General features: G+C 41.4%; 1 protein-coding gene across 2 annotated transcripts in view; it reads right to left on the bottom strand.

The window, feature by feature from the left end:
* The window catches only part of LOC137334981 (coiled-coil domain-containing protein 91-like), a 120,864-nt gene that overhangs the window by 30,096 nt on the left and 68,840 nt on the right, over positions 1–21,928 (bottom strand). For both annotated transcript variants that reach the window (XM_068000072.1, XM_068000071.1), the window contains exons 9-12: positions 7,217–7,309; positions 7,059–7,127; positions 5,114–5,290; positions 4,189–4,302 (exon numbers count right to left, since the gene is read on the bottom strand). In XM_068000072.1, coding sequence (XP_067856173.1) covers positions 4,189–4,302; positions 5,114–5,290; positions 7,059–7,127; positions 7,217–7,309 — 453 coding nt within the window. The remainder of the gene's footprint in view (positions 1–4,188; positions 4,303–5,113; positions 5,291–7,058; positions 7,128–7,216; positions 7,310–21,928) is intronic.

Below are 21,928 nucleotides of genomic sequence, written 5' to 3' on the forward strand. Positions count from 1 at the left end.
AGCAGAATGATTTCTCTGGGGTAAAGAGCATCAGAGTGCACAGATGTAACATTTTGAGCACCTGCACACAACGCCTTACCTACATCAACAGGAAGAGCTACAGTTCACTGAAGATGCAAATGATCTACGACCACCACATGTGAACTGTGCACATGGAAGATACATTACCTACCCTTGTAAGATCTTTCATTCTTCAACTGATATACATTATAGGAGTAAAGCCTGATTTGACTGGTTCTTGAGAAAACATCGTGTTTGAGCATAAAAATGTCATGATGCTATAGCTAGGCGGTGCATTTGGTCTCCCACCATGTCCTATAAAGCACCAGGATCCACACCACCATGTCAGTTCCATCTTGACACAAAGCAAAACTGAAACTTTTTAATTATCAATACTGCAATCTCAAAAGCGTATGCCGCTGCAACACTTGGGTGGATGGTTGGATGGGTTTGTGGTGTGTAGAGGATGCATATCAACTGAAAAAATGAAGAGGATCCTACAATAGGAGCTATTTTCTGTTGATTGTAAATGAGTGACTTTCACTCGAAAAGTGTAAGGAGCTCATGGAACTCTGTCACTAAGATTGAGACCATCCGTTCAGCTGCCTCTGCCGTTTACCTCCCTTCCCCTAGCCCACCAAACCAACCTTCTCCTATGGATCCCCCTGCCCCAGCCCTGAACTCGCATCTTTCTCTGGTTTCTCTCCTATCTCCCCTCATGCCCTCTCCAAGCTCACCATAACCATGAGACCCACCTTCTGCTCAGTCGACCCTATTCCCACTAAACTGCTGACCACCCAACTTCCTTTCCTGGCCCCCATGTTAGCTGATATTGTTAACAGTCCCCTCTCCTCAGATACTGTCTCCCTCCTCTTCAAATCTGCTGTCATCACACCCCTCCTCAAAAAACCCACACTTGACCCCTCTGTCCTTGCAAACTACCACCTCATCTCCAATCTCCCTGTCCTTTCCAAAGTCCTTGAATGTGTTGTCGCTTCCCAAATCCGTGCTCATCTTTCTCGCAACTCCATGTTTGAATCCCTCCAATCAGGTTGTGCCCCTTGCACAGTACTGAAACGGCCCTTATCAAAGGCACAAATGACATACTATGTGACTGTGACAATGGTAAACTATCCCTCCTCATCCTTCTCGACCTGTCTGCAGCCTTTAACACGGTTGACCACACCATCCTCCTCCAATGCCTCGCCTCCATCGTCCAGTTGGGGGGGTGGGACTGTTCTCGCCTGGTTCCATTCTTATCTATCCAGTCGTAGTCAGAGAATCTCCTGCAATGGCTTCTCTTCCCGCTCCCGCACCGTTACCTCTGGAGTCCCCAGAGGATCTATCCTTGGCCCCCTCCTATTTCTCATCTCCATGCTGACCCTCGGTGACATTATCCGAAAACACAATGTCAGAATCCACATGTACGCTGACGGCACCCAGCTCTAACTCACAACCACCTCCCTCAACCCCTCCACTGTCTCTCATTTGTCACATGTACTGGATGAGCAAAAATTCCCTCCAACTAAATGTTGGGAAGACCGAAGCCATTGTCTTTGGTCCCCACTGCAAACTCCGTTCCCTAACCACCGACTCCATCTCTCTCCCTGGCCACTGTCTGAGTCTGAACCACACCGTTCGCAACCTTGATGCCCTATTTGATCCTGAGATGAGCTTCCGAGATGACATATCCACTCCATCACCAAGACCGCCTACTTCCACCTCCGTAATACTGCCTGTCTCCGCCCTTGCCTCAGCTCATCTGCTGCTGAAACCCTCATCCATGCCTTTGTTACCTCCAGACTGCACTATTCCAATGCTCTCCTGGCTGGCCTCCCATCTTCCACCCGCCAAAAACTTGAGCTCATCCAAAACTCTGCTGCCCGTATCCTAACGCGCACCAAGTCCCGTTCTCCCATCACCCCTGTGCTCGCTGACCTACATTGGCTCCTGGTCCAGGAAAGCATTGTTTTTAAAATTCTCAACCTTTTTTTCAAATCTCTCCATGGCCTCACCCCTCCCTATCTCTGTAACCTCCTCCAGCCCTACAATCCACCAATTCTTGCCTCTTGTGCATCGCCGATTTTATCGCTCCACCATTGGCGGCAGTGCCTTGAGCTGCCTAGACCTTAAGCTCTGGAATTCCCTCCCTAAACCTCTCCGCCTCTCTACCTCTCTCACTCCTTTAAGACACTCCTTAAAACCTGCCACTTTGACCAAGCTTTTGGTCTTCTATCCGAATACCTCCTTATGTGGCTCGGTGCGAAATTTTGTTTGATAACCCTCCTGTGAAGCGCCTTGGGACGTTTTACTACGTTAAAGGCGCTATATAAATGAGAGTTGTTGTTGTAGTAGTAGTAGTAGTAGTAGTAATCATTCATTTTTTAAAAAGTGCGATACAGAAATTTGCATGTGATTGTACGACCCTGTTGCAAAGCTTGCTGCTAAATTGGGACTGTGTCCTTTTAATGTGACAAAGCCTAACTATTGTTTTCCAGTTTACGTATTCCCTTTGTTGTACTATGATTTTCCATTTAGGTGCTCTCAATTACCTGCCAATTTAGATTATTTACTTGGGCAGGGGTTGTTCCATTATGGTTAAATAATAACCTCAACCACTTTTTTTTTGACAGTCAGAGATCTCTGGATACACATACTGCTACTGCTGCAGTGTCTTGGCTAATAACTTGAATCAAAAATACTTTCTGTGGAAAAACAGAAATAGCTTTGTGACTGGGCTAGGATATGCCCAGATAGTGCTACTTTAATAACTGGCAAGCAGTCACTAAGCTTTGATGAGGAGATGCAGTCCAAAAATTTAAATATGAATGTTTAAATTTAATTGTGTATATCTGCAGAATTTTATAGAGACCACGTGCATATTTTTAAATTTAAAATTAATAATTTAAGATTGTATTTCACATTTACAATTATTTCTTAAAACCACAAATGGAATAAATCGGGAAAATGGACTACAAAGTTGCTCTGTCAGGTCAGCAAGCGATGCAGAGATGTACAGATTTCTTGGTTAAATGAAAACCGACAGCCCATCAGGACATCATCGTCACCTCATTTGGCAAAACACAATGGAAGTAGCAACAGCTTCCTCATCTCCCTCTCCCTATAGACTGAGGGAGAAATTGGATGGAACGTCGACTTTTACTAATCTACTACATCCCTTCAAAGTCGACATGGTGTAGGAGAATTTCTTTCAAACAATTTCTTCCTTTTTCCTGCCTCCTCAAAAAGTCAAAGATGATCATTTTAGATCAAATATACATAACTAATAGGGGAAAAAACCTAATCAAACTTTTGCTATTTTTTCTAGCACTGTTCCATTTACTGGGACAAAATTATTTTATTCTGCACACATCGTAAGTGGCATGGCTCATGTGGTTTTATGGGCTGTTTGTCAAAGATCAGATCAGGAATGAATGAGTGGTATAATAAAGGCAGCTATTAGTTTCTCTTTTTACAGTACTGAGTAAACCTGCATCGCAAAGACAACATCTGTGTTTAATGGCAGTTCACGCTGCACTTACCAAGAATCTGAATGAATCTACCACAGAGCATCTGAAAATGACCAAATGATTATGATTCAGTGACAACATTAATTATCCCATAGCTCTAGCCTGTGTTATAAAAATCATACAACAGAAGAGCCTTTTGATGCATGTTAACAACCATGGGGGTGAGGGCGTGGAAGTACTGACAATGAACCATAACATAAACAATGTTCAAATGCCAACTGTGTTATTTGATACTTGCATCCCTCATAAATCTGAGCAGCACCGCAGTTATATAAAAGGTCTTATCCCATGGTGTAGAATTCAGTATCCTTCACTTAGGAGACTGGGGAGAGGAGGAATTAAAAAAAACGACTAGCGGCAAAACAATCAAGTTCAGAATTTTCTGTTCAAAATCTCCATTTTTATGCTTTCAATCATTCAGCAGCTAAATGTGCTGCTTCATGTGGTCCTGAACCATACAAATCAGAAAGGTCCCAAGTTTGTGCTGAGTTAGCTGATCTCAGCAAGGGTTGTGATATGGGTGCAATCAAGCATCTGCATCTTATGTACAGACTCAAAAACAGCCTTACATCACTCAAGTAATAGATAAAAGGTGGGATAAAATTGGAAGTCATAAATCAATGTCTAGCTAGTGGAATATATGATTGGAATCATTTACCCTTTTTTGCTCTTTGATATATTTTATCATGTCCTCTCTGGCCTTTTGAATTGCCTCTTCTACAGCTTTCTCACTTCTTCTTCTTTCTTGATTTACAGCTTCCCTTATGGCTTCCTGATGAGAAAAAGGGTAAATAATCAACCCAGCAGCTGCTGTTGTATTAATCCCCCCACATTTACAAACAGTAATGCGTGCATTAGAATTGGTGTCGTCATGGTAGCACAACAGACAAAGCGTTCTGTGCTGAACTGAAATGACTGGAGTGAGGATTGTTTGCATATCTGACAAATCATTAAACTAGTCTTATGTCACATATAAGATGAAAATAGTTCCAGTAAAAAAAATTGTATCTAACAAGTCTGGAGAATTATGTGACCTGCTGACAGAACTCTGCTAATAATGTTCCATTATAAAGTGCACAGGTACATGGTTTTAGGATGGGTGCAATGGGTACAATATGGCTGAGCATGGATATGCGTAAAAAGCAATAAATTGGAACCAAGATAGGAAGAGATTGCACAGAAGGCCAAAGCTGAGCTGGTGGGACTGTGTACAAGACCGCCTGAATGGGAGGGTGAGATCAAGCACTCAACTGCATGAGCTGGCAAAGGGGAGAACATTAAGGTTTTGGTAGTGTCTCTGCCCAGTTTGGTTGTATCCGTGACTGACTGACCTGCCTGTATTCCAATCCACATTCCTTGTTCAATTTATGAAGCAGATAATTATCGTCGTACTTTCACCACGTTCAAATATTTCTCTCTAAAAGAATCAAGTCATAGAATTCCATGCTAAAATATTTTCCTGGTGACAGCAATATGTCCACCTGAGCGACCAGTGAATTATGCATATTGCCACTTCAGATGTTCTACAGAGCGACATATGAACAGATCCAGATTTGAAAGTATTTGTGAAATTTACATCTTACCTGGCTTTTGTTCCTCTCCTCTTGCAATGCCTCTTGGATAGCTTGCTCCAATTTCTCTTGGTCCTTGCAACGCTCAATTTCCCATAGTTCTCTTTTTTCTGACTGGATCTTTTCCATCCTTTCCCTCTCCTCTCTCACAGCTTTCAAAACAGCCTCCCTAATGATTTCCTTTTCTGCCTGTGTAACAGAGCATTGTTCAAAAGGGATTTTAAGAAAAAAAAATCAAAAGATATTTAAACCAAATATAATACCACATAAAAATCCATGGCCATATACTAAATAAAAGATCAGAGAAACTAACAAATGTTGTATGTTGAAAAACGAAATTGGTCTGCCAACTTCAACAGGAATTGGATTACAAAGCTGGAAACAGATGCTTCAGAAATATTGTTGTCCCTGTTATTATAGCATTCCTTGCCAATAATGCAAATTTTTCTTGTTACAATATTGTTACAGTGGCGATGTTAGGAAAATGGCTGCCATTGGCAACCACAGAGACTGTCTACAATTTCAAGGGAAGAATAAATCTTCAAAAGACTACATAAAACAGATGACAACAATACTATTGGATCGAATTAAAATTAAAATAAGGTTACAATTTTTTCTGATTTATCACTACTCTACAGGTAATTTTACTTTGTACTGATGTATTAAGTAAATGATAGGCTCAATAATTGGCAAGATTCAAAGTTTACTACTGTTATTTAATGTCTACTTACACTCACATAATATATATTTTTTTTAATTACCCTCCATATTTGTTAATTATTCTTGACTACTCTAAGGTTTCCAACAACAACTTGCATTTCTATAGCGCCTTCAACGTAGTAAAACATCCCAAGGAGCTTCACAGGATTGTAATCAGACACCGAGCCAAAAAGGAGACATTAAGACAGGTGACCAAAAGCTTGATCAAAAAGATAGGTTTTCCCCAATCTACTTTAAATCTGCCTGTTTGGGGTTGTGAGAGGGGACTTGGGATTGACCACCCCCGATTATCCTTCCTCTCTCTTCGATGATGCCAAACATAGGTAAAGCACTAAAATGTCCGTAGCTAAAATGGGGTGCAAGGATACATCAGAAATTAACTGTGAGCTATTGCAGCTCAACCTTGCATTCTACAACTCCATAGTTTGGCACATCAGTTCACCTATGTGCTACACCATCTCAACCTCCTTTTACCAAACACTTCATTCACATAGCCCCATGCCAGCGGCTCTACTTTAATATCACTATAAGCATCAAACTCAGTGGTCTTCAATCAGTAATACCAGGATATCCATCAACCAATGTGCATCAGGCAATGGAGTCAAATAAGATACCATATGGAAAATCCAACTTGCAGAAGTTACAAGACAGAAAACATGAGTTTTTGTAGTATTTCAAGTACCTGTTTGTGTATACCACCATCCAAACACTGCTCACTGTGATACTGAACTAAAATCCAAAACAATTTTACTATTCATTCTTATATTATTTTCCTATTATCAGGACAAAAAATATATTGGGGTGGATGAATAAGGTAGTTATTGCAGTTCATAATATCATAGGATGCCAAAAATTAGAATTAAATTTTATCATATATATAGATATTAAATGAAAACTCCACATGGTATGAACAGTTTTTGATTTTGAAAAGCCCAAGTAGTTGTTGACTCATTCAAAACAGAATTATTTTCAGTTAGTTGTATAAAATATATAATGGATAGTGGGTAGAAAAGCTAAAGCATGAGCTTAAATAAAAAGGCTCATTGTTATTGGAAGTTTATTTCTAGCTGATTTCAGGAACATTCCACATCTAATTTTTTTAAAAATATAAAATCACCCATTATTGCAATATACAAAGAAAGATGACAAGCAAACCAAAAGGAAGAGCATCTCTTCTTTAAAAAGGGAAAGGTTAACACACAGGAATTTTGGTAGTCAAGAATGATTTTAAAAATACCTTTACAACTTTTTCCATTGCCTCTGTGTTTCGTAGCCTTTCTTCAGCCACACATTTTTCTAGTGTGTCCTGTAAATAATTCATCAAAGGTTCAGACTTTTTACGTGCCAAGGACAATATTAAAAAGGGATTGTTATACAAGAAAACTGAAAGTTCACCTTATGCTGTTTTGTTTGTTCCTCCAAAGCTTCTTTTATCTTGTCTTGCAATGCACTTTTTTCTTTCTCCAGTAAGTCAAGCAGCCTCTCGTGCTGGAAGATCATAGAGTTGACACCGTCAGCAGATAATCACACAACGTGTGAATTTTAGACATAAAGCATTAAGTGATTATTGTAAATTATAAAAAAAGTTATTCAAAAGAGGAAATGCCGTTAATACATTGGGGTCGATATTAACTCTGGGTGGGTTTCGGACGCAATGCTGGGCCTCATTAATATGCTGCCAGTCTATTTCCCACCCTTTCCGGGTGGAAAGTGGACGGGAAGCGTCGGCTGGTCTCTGGAAAATCCGGCGGTAGGTGCGGTGAAGGGAGTTCTGGGAAAGTCTCGCAGGAGGGAAGTCTGGGGCAGGGGAGGCAGCGATTTTCCTTGTAAGGCCTGGAGAAGTACTCTCCTCACCTGCTCTTCCTGGCCCCACGAAGGAAAGTAAAAAATGTACCTGTTTGGGCCTCTTCATCTTTCTGGAAGGTCCCAACTCGCTTCAGTCTGGTGGGAAAGCCGCAGCAACTTTCCCCGCTCAGAAGTGAGTTAAAATTGCAGTCAGGGCCCGATGATGTCACTGGACTCCGAACTGCAATTTTAAAGAAGGACCCCGCCAGCTTTGGACAGGCAGCATAGCTGCCCAGTTTCTGCCAGGTGGTAACATTAAAATTGCACCTATTGTAACTTTTGAATAGAGGATATTTAGTATCATTTCTTACCCCATTAAACATGTTGAATGAATACATGAAAATTTCAACTAAAATGAACTACACATTACAGCTTTAATAGTGTTAAGAAATTATGGACTTTAATTGCCTCCTTCAAACTCAGTTGTGCCTAGAGAGCACTGTAAAAATACAAGCAATGGCAGTGTTAATTTACAGCAAGATAAGAACATAAGAAATAGTAGCAGAAGTAGGCCATACGGCCCCTGGAGCTTGCTCCACCATTCAATAAGATCACGGTTGATCTTCTGCCTCAACTCCACTTTCCTGCCCTATCCCCATAGTCCTTGATTCCCTTAGTGTCCAAAAATCTATCCATCTCAATCTTGAACATATTCAACGACTGAGCACCCACAGCCCTCTGGGGTTGGGAATTCTAAAGATTCTCAACCCTGAGTGAAGAATTTTCTCCTCATCGCGGTCCTAAATGGCCAACCCCTTATCTTGAGATATGACCCCTAGTTCTAGACTCTCCAGCCAGGGAAACAACATCTCAGCATCTACCCTGTCAAGCCTTCTATTTCTCATTCTTCTAAATTCCAGACAGTATAGGCCTATTTTTCTCAATCTCTCCTCACAGGACAACCCGCGCATCCCAGGAATCAATCTAGTGAACCTTTGTTGCACCTCCTCTGAGGCAAGTATATCCTTCCATAGGTAAGGAGACCAAAACTGTATGCAGTACTCCAGGTGTGGTTTCACGAGAGCCCTATATAATTGCAGCAAGATCTAATAGTCATACTCCAAACCCCTTGCAATAAAGGCTAACATACCATTTGCTTACTGTGCCTGCATGTTAACTTTCTGAGATTCGTGTACAAAGACACCCAAATCCCTCTGAATACCAACATTTCTTAGTCTCTCACCTTCCAAAGAAAAATATTCTGCTTTTCTGTTCTTCCTACCAAAGTGGCTAATTTCACATTTCCCCACGTTATACTCCATCTGCCACCTTGGGCCGAATGGCCTCCTTCTGTGCCGTAACTTTCTGTGAATCTCGCCCACTCACTTAACCTGTCTATATCCCTTCGCAGTCTCTTTGCATCCTCCTCACAGCTAACTTTCCCACCTAGCTTTGTAGCCTCAGCAAAATTGGATACATTACACTTGGTCCCCTCAGCTAAGTCATTGATATATATTGTAAACAGCTGAGGCCCAAGCACCGATCCTTGCGTCACGCTACTAGTTACATCCTGCCAACCTGAAAACGACCAGTTTATTCCGATTCTGTTTTCTGTCCGTTAACCAATCCTCAATCCATGCTAATATATTACCCCCAATCCCATGAGCCCTAATCTTGTGTAACAACCTCGAGTGGCACCTTATCGAATGCCTTTTGAAAATCCAAATATACTACCATCCATTGGCTCCCCCTTATCTACCCTGCTAGTTACACCCTCAAAAAAATTCTAATAGATTTGTAGCACATGATTTCTCTTTCATAAAACTGTGTTGACTCTGCCTAATCATATTATGATTTTCTAAGTTCCCTGTTACTACGTCCTTAATAATAGATTCTAGCATTTTCCCTACTATTGACATCAGGCTAACTGGCCTATAGTTCCCTGTTTTCTCTCTCCCTCCTTTCTTGAAGAGCGGGGTTACATTTGCTACCTTTCAATCCACTGGAGCTGTTCGAGAATCTAGGGAATTCTGGAAGATCAAAACCAATGCATCCACTATCTCTGCAGCCACTCTTTTAAATTCCGAGGCCATCAGGTCGGTTTTAGTCCCATTAATTTCTCCAGTACTTTTTCTTTATTAATCTTAATTACTTTACGTTTCTCGCTTTCATTAGACCCTTGGTTCCCCACTATTTCCCAGTATGTTTTTTGTGTCTTCTACTGTGAATACAGATACAAAATATTTGTTTAACGTCTCTGCCATTTCCTTACTCACCATTATAATTTCTCCTGTCTCAGCCTCTATGGGACCCACTTTTATTTTCACTACTCTTTTCCTTTCTACATACTTGTAGAAGCTCTTACAATCTGTTTTTATATTTCATGCTAGTTTCTCATATTCAATTTTTACCTTCAATCAATTTATTGGTCACCCTTTGCTGATTTCTAAAACCCTCCCAATCCTCAGGCTTACTACTCTTTTTGGCAACATTGTAAGCATTTTCTTTTAATCTAATACTATCCTTAACTTCTCCAGTTATCCACGGTGGGATCACTTTTCCTGTGGAGTTTTTAAATTCCTCAAAGGAATGTATATTCATTGAGAATTATGAATTATTTCTTTAAATGTTTGCCATTGCTGATCAACCATCATATCTTTTAATATAATTTCCCAGTCTACCATAGCCAACTCGCCCCTCATACCTACGTAATTGGCTTTAAATTTAAAACCCTAGTTTCGGACATAACTACATCACTCTCAAACTAAATATGAAATTTGATCATATTATGATCACTCTACCCCAGAGGATCCTTCCTTAGTAGGGATCAGGCTATTTTAGATCTAGTATTGTATAATGAGACAGGGTTAATTGGTAACCTTAGATGCAAAAATAATTTTTTTTTATTCGTTCATGCCATGTGGGCGTTGCTGGCAAGGCCAGCATTTATTGCCCATTCCTAATTGCCCTCGAGAAGGTGGTGGTGAGCCACCTTCTTGAACCGCCACAGTCCGTGTGGTGGCGGTTCTCCCACACTGCTGTTAGGAAGGGAGTTCCAGGATTTTGACCCAGCCACGATGAAGGAACGGCGATCTATTTCCAAGTCGGGATGGTGTGTGACTTGGAGGGGAACGTGCAGGTGGTGTTGTTCCCATATGCCTGCTGCTCTTGTCCTTCTAGGTGGTAGAGGGCGCGGGTTTAGGAGGTGCTGTCGAAGAAGCCTTGGCGAGTTGCTGCAGTGCATCCTAAGGGTGGTACACACTGCAGCCACATTGCGCCGGTGGTGAAGGGAGTGAATATTTAGGGTGGTGGATGGGGTGCCAATCAAGCAGGCTGCTTTGTCCTGGATGGTGTCGAGCTTCTGGAGTGTTGTTGGAGCTGCACTCATCCAGGCAAGTGGAGAATATTCCATCACACTCCTGACTTGTGCCTTGTAGATGGTGGAAAGGCTTTGGGGAGTCAGGAGGTGAGTCACTTGCCGCAGAATACCCAGCCTCTGACCTGCTTCACAGTAGAAGACACAAATTTGATCCATGATAGAAGAGTTAACAAAGCAGAAAGTTCAGCTTCATAGGGCCAAATACCTTTTCTCATCCTGACTCATGTTTTTAACGTAATGATTGTGGCGGTATGAAGGTCTCTCCTATAGGGTTTACGTTGGATGGCAGACAAATTACACTCTTGGAAGTACAGGCTGTAAAAGTCTGCATGAAGCTCCAATTTATACACCACATTGTATAGAAATTCCAAATCAGACTGAGTGTTAGCATTTATCTTGTTACTTGAGTAAGTAAGAAGTATTTTTAAAAGTTCTCTTTTCTGTATTCGCTGGTATGTGCTTGTATTTATTGCATAGCAAGGTTCAAATGAGGGAGGGAGCACTTGACACAGTGTGCTAATGCTCCAGAGCTCTGAGAAACACACACAGTCCAAAAACAATCAGAGGGCATGTTATCCCAGACAACCTGCACATCCCTCCGAGCTGACATTACAACAGCAGCATTAACAGAAGCCTAGTAAAAAGTTGTCTACCTATTCTCAGGCAGGCAACACTGTAAAGCAAGGGATATAAAAAGGGGAGAAAAAGAACCATAAAATGCACCCAATAAAGTTAGAAAGAAACTAGGATTATTCTGTGTTTTTTCTCCTTTTCCCAGTTCTCTTCTTTACCTCTCCACCCCCCCCACCCCCCCCAAAAAAATGAGGAGTAACAGCAGAGGAGATAAAAGTAGCTGGAAGGTGCCAGGATTTTAAAAGGATGCAATGGAAATCAAAATCAAGATGGAACTTCTCATTGAGGATTGTAGCCTTGTGGAATAAACTGCCACTTGCTGCTTGGAATGCAAAACCTGTAGATTATTGCAAAAGGCAGTTTAGCAGTTTTGTGCTACAAGGTGATGGAAGTTCTAATTAAGGAAAAGGTAGTGACTATTGGCGGGGTTGGGGGGGGGGGGGGGGTGAGGGGGAAGTTGCGATTCTAGCCAGTTGATACCTGGAGGACAATAGATGGAGACTGCCATTAAAGCATGTACATTAAAAGGGTGACTGAGCTAGCAGGCCTAAATGGCCTTTCGCACCCACAGATTCCCGTGGATCTATTTATCAGTTCTGTTGCCTTCAGACCTGCAACTAATTCTACACTGGGTAGGATATGTACACTTTATTGAAGATCCAGGGCTTGTGTTATGCAAGCCAGCACAAAATCTGCATCATGGAAGTATTAGCTAGGTCAGGCAGAGACAAGATGGGCAAATGTTCAAAGAAAAATGAGTGAGCCTTTGTTGAATCTTCTGCACTACTAGACAAATACTTTCAAAAAAATGTAAGTGCATTTTCTTTGTCCCTTTTATTGTATAAACAAAATTGAGCAAAACAAAGTCTGCCAATTAAGTGCCCAAAAATAATTTTGTAGTAATTCACTCCTATGGAATAAGCTGGCCGATACAAGAGATAGGTTGCTGTAGTAACATTCCAGTAAACAAATGTCTACTTATATCAAGGGCCCGATATTAGGAGGGAGGTGGTTCGGCAGCAGGGCGGGGGGGGGGGGGGGGGGGTTGACTGGGCGCATGGGTAACGCGCCCAGTGAAATCGGGGTGCTCCGCACACAATCGCAGCTTGATTGAAGGTACTTACCTTTGCTTCCGGGTTTCGTGCTGGAAAGCTGCGCAGCGGGCGGACTGTGCAGACGCATCATAGACTGTCATCTGGAGGAGCCCTATTTAAAGGGGCAGTCCTCCACTGACTGATGCTGCAGAAAATAGGCAAAATTACAGCATGGAGCAGCCCAGGGGGAAGGCTGCTCCCAGGTTTAATGATGCCTCACTCCAGCTCTTATTGGATGGGGTGAGGAGGAGGGGGATGACAGAGATCTTCTCCCTGGCGAGCGGGCGGAAGTGGCCTGCCTCTGCCACCAAGGCCTGGCTCGAGGTGGCAGAGGAGGTCACCTGCACCACCAACATATCGCGCACCTGCATACAGTGCAGGAGGCACTTCAATGACCTAAGTAGGTCAGCCGAAGTGAGTACACTTACTCATTCCCCTACACTCCGTCTGCCACATCACCGCCCCCACCCCATATCTCCTTCTGCACTGCCAACACTACTCTGTCACATCACTCCTCACACCCACTCAAACCTCATCCTCATCTTACCTCCACTTACTCACCTCGCCAGTACTCATCCCACCACTACCACTCAACCCAATCCTCATACAATCTCATGGCTCTACCTCATACTCACCCTCTCATGCATCTCTTTCACGGTCAGCCTCACTCAACCTGCCACTACCGGTGCTGCAGCCACAGGGCATGCATCACATATGTGCAGTAGGAAGTGTAAGGCAAATGTGTCGTGAGCATGAAGGGGATGCACTAGGGTGTTTGAGGGTTTGTCATGGTTTTTACTTATATTTGATTTCTGATCAACTCACATTACATATTATATTGTCACCACTATTGCCACGTCTTTGCGAATCTTGTCTGGTTTGTGCAATAATGCCCTTTCCTGAGGATCACTATGAGGACCCACAACTGATGCCACCCATTGTGTCACTGCAGAGTGGGTGTAAGTGTATTTGCAGGGCTCTTTCGTGCAGACGACTGAGAGACGTCAGCGATGTCCCCGGTGGCACCCTGGAAGGATGCGAAGGAGAAGTTGTTGAGGGCAGTGGTGATTCTGACAGTGACAGGTAAGAAGATGGTGCTCGGGCCAGCCGGGAGCAGCTCGGCATGAAGGAGGCTGCAGATGTCCATGACTACCTAAGAACATAAGAAATAGGAGCAGGAGTAGGCCAATCGGCCCCTCGAGCCTGCTCCGCCATTCAATAAGATCATGGCTGATCTGATCCTAACCTCAAATCTAAATTCATGTCCAATTTCCTGCCCGCTCCCCGTAACCCCTAATTCCCTTTACTTCTAGGAAACTGTCTATTTCTGTTTTAAATTTATTTAATGATGTAGCTTCCACAGCTTCCTGGGGCAGCAAATTCCACAGACCTACGACCCTCCGAGTGAAGAAGTTTCTCCTCATCTCAGTTTTGAAAGAGCAGCCCCTTAGTCGAGTGACTCTGAGCCTCCGTGTGCACTGCTGCTCAGAGAGGTCCAGGAAGCTGAGCCTCGGTCTGTAGACCCTGTGGCGAGGGTAGTGCCCTCTGCGACGCATCTCTCTCTGCGGTTGCCCTCCCTCCTGCTGTGCAGGTGGATGTGTCACAGCACTGTGTTGTGGAGCTCCACGTGTCAGAGGTGGACGGCGTGGCTGGTGAGGCTGTTCGTCCGAGGAGGAGGTCATAACTGCAGCTACGGCGGCCCCCATCCGGAAGATGTATGTTTGAGGGGGTCCGCAAGGTAGGTAAATGTGTCTGGACACGGGGGTAAGTGTGCAAGTTGGTGAATTTTATTGTTAGGAGGAGGGTGGTGGAGGCCAAACTTTGTCCAAAGTGACAGAGTGGCCTCCTTCAATGAGTGAGGGTCTCCCCCACCACCTGTCAAATGGACCTTTGCAGCTGCCACAGGCTGATGGCTGCAACACGTTCATTTCAACTGGGAGTGTTTCTCCCAGTACGGGAAACAGTCTCAGTTGCTTTGAAAATCCCACCCCTCCTAAAATATCAGGTCAATCAGGTCTGCAAACGACCCGAAGTACCTACTTAATTAGTTTAAATCGCATCCCGCTGGCTTTAATCAACTTTCTACCCACGCTGCTACATTGCCTCTTATATGACATATCTGAATTTTTCTAACAAGCCTCGTGAGATGCCTCATCCAACAAATCTTAAAATCTATACACGTTACATCTACTGCATTTATTTCATCTATCCAGTCAGACACTTCTTGAAAGAACTTAAAAGCAAGTTGGGCTTGCCAAATTTGGTTAACAAATCTATGTCGACTGTCCTTGATTAACCCATGTATTATTAAATGCATACTAACCTTGTCTTGAAATTCTTTGCATAACATCCTATAAATGTCAATATTGAAACAATCCAAATTGTTGTTATATTTTAGCAACTGAACTTCCTCTTCCCCTAAATGAACAAAAGTAACTATTTGGAACTTAACTTTATGAATTTATGTTTTTAAATAAGTTTCCAGTCCATTATGTTGCAATGGTTGACCTGACCAGAAAGTTTATATCAAAAAAAAAGTTACTGCCTTCAAAAATACCAACAGGGTCTGGGTAAGGCTGCAGCCTTTTCCATCCATTCAACAGCCTGATTTCACGGTTTTAAAATGGTGACAACATTCTCATCAACCTGCTGTTTATTGAGAAACTTTGACACAAAGAACCAAGAAGTTGGGGATGTTGGGAAAAGGGAGCAAGTAAAACATGGTTTATGGCTTTTTGCCTCATAAGCACTATATGGTGCAACAATTTCAAAGCAATCGTACAAAAAAAAGCTTACAAGAAAGACTAAGGCAAGTAACTATTTATTCTTTCAGCTTTGTTTAATAAATCCAACTAAAAACGTCCCTAGCAGTTGCACTGTATAACACAAGTTGTATTTAGATGGTACTTCCAAGTTAAACACATGTGGAGCAGCAGCTGTCAATACAATCTTCATCATAACACATTCTAACATTTAGAGTCTGCAAAACACTCCAGAGAACCATTTATTTGGTTTTACTATTTCCAGTAAACCATACCAGACTTTTCCTCTAAACGTAGGCAGATCTTTTATCTTTAAAACATTGAAGTATGGAAAAATTCTTTTGTAACTAGATAGATGTAAAACTCAAAGTTTGTAATGGGCTAAAATATTAACTATTAATTAAAAACAAAGTACCAAGTTGCAACTATATATAATTTATTCTCTAAATATCAAAGAGTTATTAAAATAATTGGATAATCAGAGGAGACTCTACAAATTCAACAGAACACTCAATTACTATTTGAGTGTAATTCTACACCTAGCAAACTTACAAGAAATTATCTGTATTGGCAATTGCTTTTATATTATCTGCACTGTGGCATTGGTGGAGGAAATTGCTTGTTAAAAATGTTCATTTAGTGTTAAGTCAACTGTGAAAGATGTTGAACACAGTAAAAAAAAGGAAGGAAGGATTTTATTTTTCCAGTCAATAGAGATGCCAACTGTTCATCTAAAGAGTAAAGACAAATGCTGGTATTTCATTTTTCTCATTGTAACTATCACACCAACATGTTACACATACAGTACTGTGCCATGCTCATTATAACAGGCTGACCAAAATGCATAATCAATTTGTTTTTATTTAATCACGGTTCCTCATTGATTTTCTACAGCTCTTTTGGGCAGATATTGCAAACTACAAGAACACTATATACATACACCTTGATATGTACATGTTGCCTTGAGTCCAAAAACTGAGTTAGGTAGTTTACCCACAAGTCAAGTGTTAAACTTTCCCCTCTGAAAGGGAACCCTGTCTAATTTTAAGCAATAATCAACAATTTGCACCATGTGACAGCAGGAAATGGTACAATTTGGTGATGATTAAAGTTCTCAAGTATCAATTCACTTAACAGAAAGAGCCAGTGTTAATAGAAGACTTGAAAATGCAATAGTGAAAAATTATCTAGTACCTGAAATATGTATACACGTAGTACATGTTATAATTCATTAACAGACCAACATTAATCCTTTACAAGTTGGCCCTTAATTATGCTATCATCTTGGCCATAATTCGCTTCATTTGGAGTCAGCTGACATGGACTGATCGGTTTTACCAACACACAGAGTGAATTCACTAAACACAAGTGTCTCAAGCTGGCAGGAAGAGACTAGCAGCTGCATTTGGCAACTGGAATGTAGGCCAAGGACCAATACGAGTGACACAGAGTGCTAGAGGGACCAAGCAGGAGCAGTGGGAAAATAGATAACTGAGGTCGGGGTGAATGTGCACTAGTAGAGCGTCATAGTTGATCTAGCAGCTACTCAGTCAGCTGTAATGTGAAAATCGGTGCACTGGTTTAAAACAAGGGCAGAGGTAGCAGAAGCAATGGGAAAATCACAACTGACTAATTAGCTGGAAGCATTTCCTATTACATTTCAAACAGTTAGAGTGCCCTGCTCTCCATAAGCACTCTTATATTGTGTCATTTGGGAGCCTGATGCTAAAATGACACTCTTCTGTGCTTCCTGTAAACTCACTGGAGACTGATTTGGAAAATGGAGACTCAGTCTTCTATAAATAGCAGATAGGAAGCAAAGAATATAAATAGTGCTTCCTTTTCTTAATTAAAAATTTGGAATGGCAGGTCTGGTAATAGATGATGAGCCAGCATAGTGCATCATACATATATTGTGACACAATCATATCTCATGATGCAAAGGTGCAGATGCCTCAACACATTCAGCAGCACAGCCATGGTTTCTTTTGTTCTGGTGGCAGAAAGAAAAACCCACAAAGATAGCGGGATCTACACTGCTGTTACATCTTTAGAATACCATCAGTTGAGGGAAACCCATGCATCGGCAATTGATGACACTCGCAGTAAGTAAAAGTGCCTTGACACAGTGTTGCTGATAGAAGAAAAAAAGTTTCTTCCACCTACATACTATTTATTCAGCATGCTTCATTAACATACAAATAGCACCTTTTCAACATCAATCAAATGTAATGACCCTGCTGCAGTTACCACTGTTTCAAATGGGTTGCTGATAAGCATGTATTTGAACCCTTGCTAGGTAATGTGACAGCAGATATCAGGAACTCTTCACAAGTGACATGATGTGCAGCACAATTCATCACTAATTACATTGCCACTATCCTCTGAACAACATTACCACTGAATGGTAATTCAAAAGCTGGAGGTAAAAAACTTCAGCAACTGCTTGCCTCTCTGCAATCCAGTAGGCACTAAACCATGGCCACGTGGTCTCGAATTCAGTGTCCAAGTAATGGTTTACAGCAGCTAGTGTGCCAAGCTTCAGTTTCCTCACACGATATCTTCAGCCTGATGGATGAATCTACTCAGGACTGTGACAAGCCTTGGGATGGCTCAAACCAGTGCTTCTTAGTTGGTTAATCAGCTAGTGACTGTCCTCCCAGTGGGTGAGGGTCGTGAAAGTAAGTGGGGCTTATTTTCAGTCAAATTGGTTCCAAGCTAATATGCCGAATGATGCATGATTAAAACTGAGTCAATCATCTGTGAGAAACTTGGTCTTCCGAAATGTAAGTCAAGCAGGTGCACAGTACTCCAGGGCACTGTTAATGATTGACCCACCAAGCCTAGCTCATTAATGGGATCTGCGGGGATAGACCAGTCATTGGGGTCCTGGATTCTTCCCACTCGATTCAGATAATGCTGCTTGCCGGTGTCTTAATGTTAGGGTGATCTTAGCTGGACAAGCAGTAGGAAACTTACCAGTGTACTGTGCTGGTAAACTGTGTGGATTGAACTAGTTTAATTCTAGCATATACTGGGAGGTTCCCAAGCCATGGCTCTTTCTAACCTGTACGTACGCTCTATGGGTTTAAGTGAAGTATAATTACATGGATGGGGGAAATAAGTGGGTGTATTGTACATGGAATTTAGGAAAGCCTTTGACAAGGTACTACATGGGAGATTACTAGACATTTTAAAGGGCATGGAATTACAGGAGGATAGAAAATTTGATTAAAAATTGGCTAGAAGGGAGAAAACAGAGTATAAGTTAAGGACAGTTTTTCAGAATGGTTGGAAATGGGTAGTGATGTCTCTCGGGGTTCAGTTCTGGGACCATTTCTGTTCTCCGTGTATATCAATGATTTGAATACAGGCCAAATGGTGTCAAAATTTGCAGGTGATACCAAAATAGGAGGTATAGTTAATTCTTTAGACGATCAAAGGAATCTGTAAAGCAATATTGATAAGATGGGACAATGGGTTAAAAAGTGGCAGATAGAATTCAATGTCAGTAAGTGTGAGGTGATGCATTTTGGTTTAAAAAAAAGTGATAATCTTCTGAATGGAAGTAGGTTTGGTGCTGTGAAAAAGTAGAGACACTTGGGGATACAGGTTGATAGAACATTAAAGGCAGCACCTCAGGTTGTCAAGGCTGTAAAAAAAGCTAATAAAATTCTAGGTTTAATCTCAAGAGATATAGAATATAAATGCCAAGAGGAGATGAGCAGCTTCTTTAGAACCCCAATAAGACCTCAGTTAGAGTACTGTGCGCAGTTTTGATCTCCATACAGTAGGAAGAATATCGAGGCTTTATATAGGGTACAACCCAGATTCACTAGGACGCTGGCTGGTATAAGGAAATACAAAAATGAAGACTTAAAAAATTGGGCCTTTTTTCATTAGAACAACGCAGATTACGGGGCAATATAATAGAAGTGTTTAGAATCATGAGACGATTGGACAGGATAGATGGAAGCAGACTATTTCCAGTAGCTGAGGGGTCAAGAACGAGGGGCCATAGACATTAGATTAAATGCAAGAGATTTAGAACAGAGGGCAGGAGAAACTTCTTCACACAGAGTTGTGAGGCTGTTGAATTTCCTTCCAAGGTTAGTGGATGTGGCAGAAGCTATGTCAATATTCAAGATTAGATTGGATAGGTGGATGAAGGAAAAGGGGTTTAAGGGCTATGGGAACAGAGTGCATAAATGTGATTGGAACTGTTTGCTCACATGGAGGGTAAACATAGAAAAGAATTGGTTGGGCCAAATGGCCGATTTCCATGTTGTAACCTCCATGTATTTCTATGTAGAAGAGCGTGTGCACTCCGTAACTGGCAAATGAAAACAATAAGAACGAACCTGCATTTATATAGAACCTTTCATGGCTACAGGATGTCCCAAAGTGCTTCACAGCCAATTAAATACTTTCTGAAGTGTAGTCATTGTTTTAATGTAGGCAGCCAATTTGCGTACAAGGTCCCACAAACCACAATGAGATAAATTGCTATGTTAATGATCTTGGTTGAGGGATAAATGTTGGCCAGGGCTGCAGGAGAACTTCCCCACCCTTCTTTGAATAGTGCCATGGGATATTTTACATTCATATGAGGGGACAAATGGGCCTGGTTTTAATCTCTCATTTGAAAGTCGGCACCTCCAACAGTGCAGCACTCCCTCGGTAATGCACTGAAGTGTCCGCCTAGATCAGGTGCTCAAGTCTCTGGTATGGGACCTGAGCTCAAACCCTTCTGACTTAGAGACAAGAGTGCTACCACTGAGCCAAGGCTGACACTTCTACCTCTGTGGATTTCTTTGTAGCTTTGTCTCTTAAGTATGATGATGGTTTTCACATGCATCAGACACCCAGCTGATCCCAAAAAAATTCAAATGGACTGCAGGTGGCAATACTTTTATTTCACTTTAATGGGCTATCCAATTCATTTAACCAACTTAGAAACCACAGAGTCATAAGAGTATTTGTGTACTTAAACAGCCTAATTACTCAACAGATATTATCTGAAATGAGGTTATTATCTGCTGCCTGCTCAGTCTTGTGATATAACCCATAACTGAATTCCAAATCACAATATAACAAGATAATTATGGATGAAAGCCAATCAACTCAGTGTAGTTCATTCATCCAGCCCTAAAGTCTTCCCAAAGTGACATCCAATTGTTTCTTAAATGATTCCAGGATTTTCATTTCCACTATTCTATCCAGCAGTCCTTTCCATGTATTGATCGCACTGTGAAGAATTCCTTGATATCAGTCCTAATTTGCCTTTTACTAGTTTGTACCCATGTCCTTTTGTCCTACTCTCACCATATAGTTTAAATAAATATTGATTTTCCATACTGTTAACTATCATATATCTTTAGAAGATCATCTGTCAGACACCTCCTTCGAGGCTGAAAAGCCAAAAGTTTCTCCAGTCTTTCTTCATAACTTACACCTCTTATCACTATGAATCAGCTTTGTTGCTCTTCTCTGTGATGCTTTCAGTGCTTGAATGTCTCCCTTGTTTCTCTGTAACCAGAACTTGACACAGGTCTAACCAGAGAACTATAGAGTTTCAGCACAACTTCCTCTGACTTGTAGTCTACTGTTTTGGCTATATAGTTCAACATTATGTTGGCTTAGTTAAAATGAATGCTGTTCTACTTCGGTTGCATATGTTGAAAGTGGAGTCTATTAAGATTTGTGGATCTCTCAACTTCATTCTTTGCTATTTCAACACCATTCATGGTTTATGTGTCATCCATTTTTCTTTCCTAAGTGCAGTAATTAACCCCTGTATTAAATTTCATCTGCCATTGTTCTGCCTATTTATATATTTTGTCCAACTAATTTTTTTAATTCCCAAGCTGCCTTCTCCAAATCCACCGCCCTCCCCCGCTGTTTGGTATCATCTGCAAATTTGATGAATTTGCATTGAGTTTCCAAATCCACGTCACAGACATAAATCAGAAACAGCCCTTCGGCACCCCACTCAGTACTCCAACCACCATAACTCTTTTAATGCTTTGTATTGACTTAAAATCTTTTTCTTTTGCTTTCCACAAAGTCAAATGTTATTTGATAAAATTTGCGAATCAAACTTCTTTTCATAATCTTTTTACCATGTAATAATGGTCAAAACGATCAGCTTTATCGGAAAGCTAACAGTAAAGCAACCCCTTGATACCATTTAAATAATGAACTGTTCAGAACATTAGATAACACTTAGCTTTCTAACATTGCTGATTTTATTTTGATAGTTGTTTGATATTTTTAAACATTATTTTCTATTTCCACTGTATAATAAGAAAACCTATTAGGCACCTAACTGATACGGTATTGATCCAAAAGGGTGCCCCTGATTTAATAATGTATTGCATCCCTTTTACAATACTTAGTCAGGCTGTCTATTTAGTAAACATCATTTCCAATGGATAACTAACATATGTAAACT

Source organism: Heptranchias perlo, chromosome 18 (assembly GCF_035084215.1).
Source record: "Heptranchias perlo isolate sHepPer1 chromosome 18, sHepPer1.hap1, whole genome shotgun sequence".
In the NCBI taxonomy this organism is placed as follows: Eukaryota; Metazoa; Chordata; class Chondrichthyes; order Hexanchiformes; family Hexanchidae; genus Heptranchias; species Heptranchias perlo.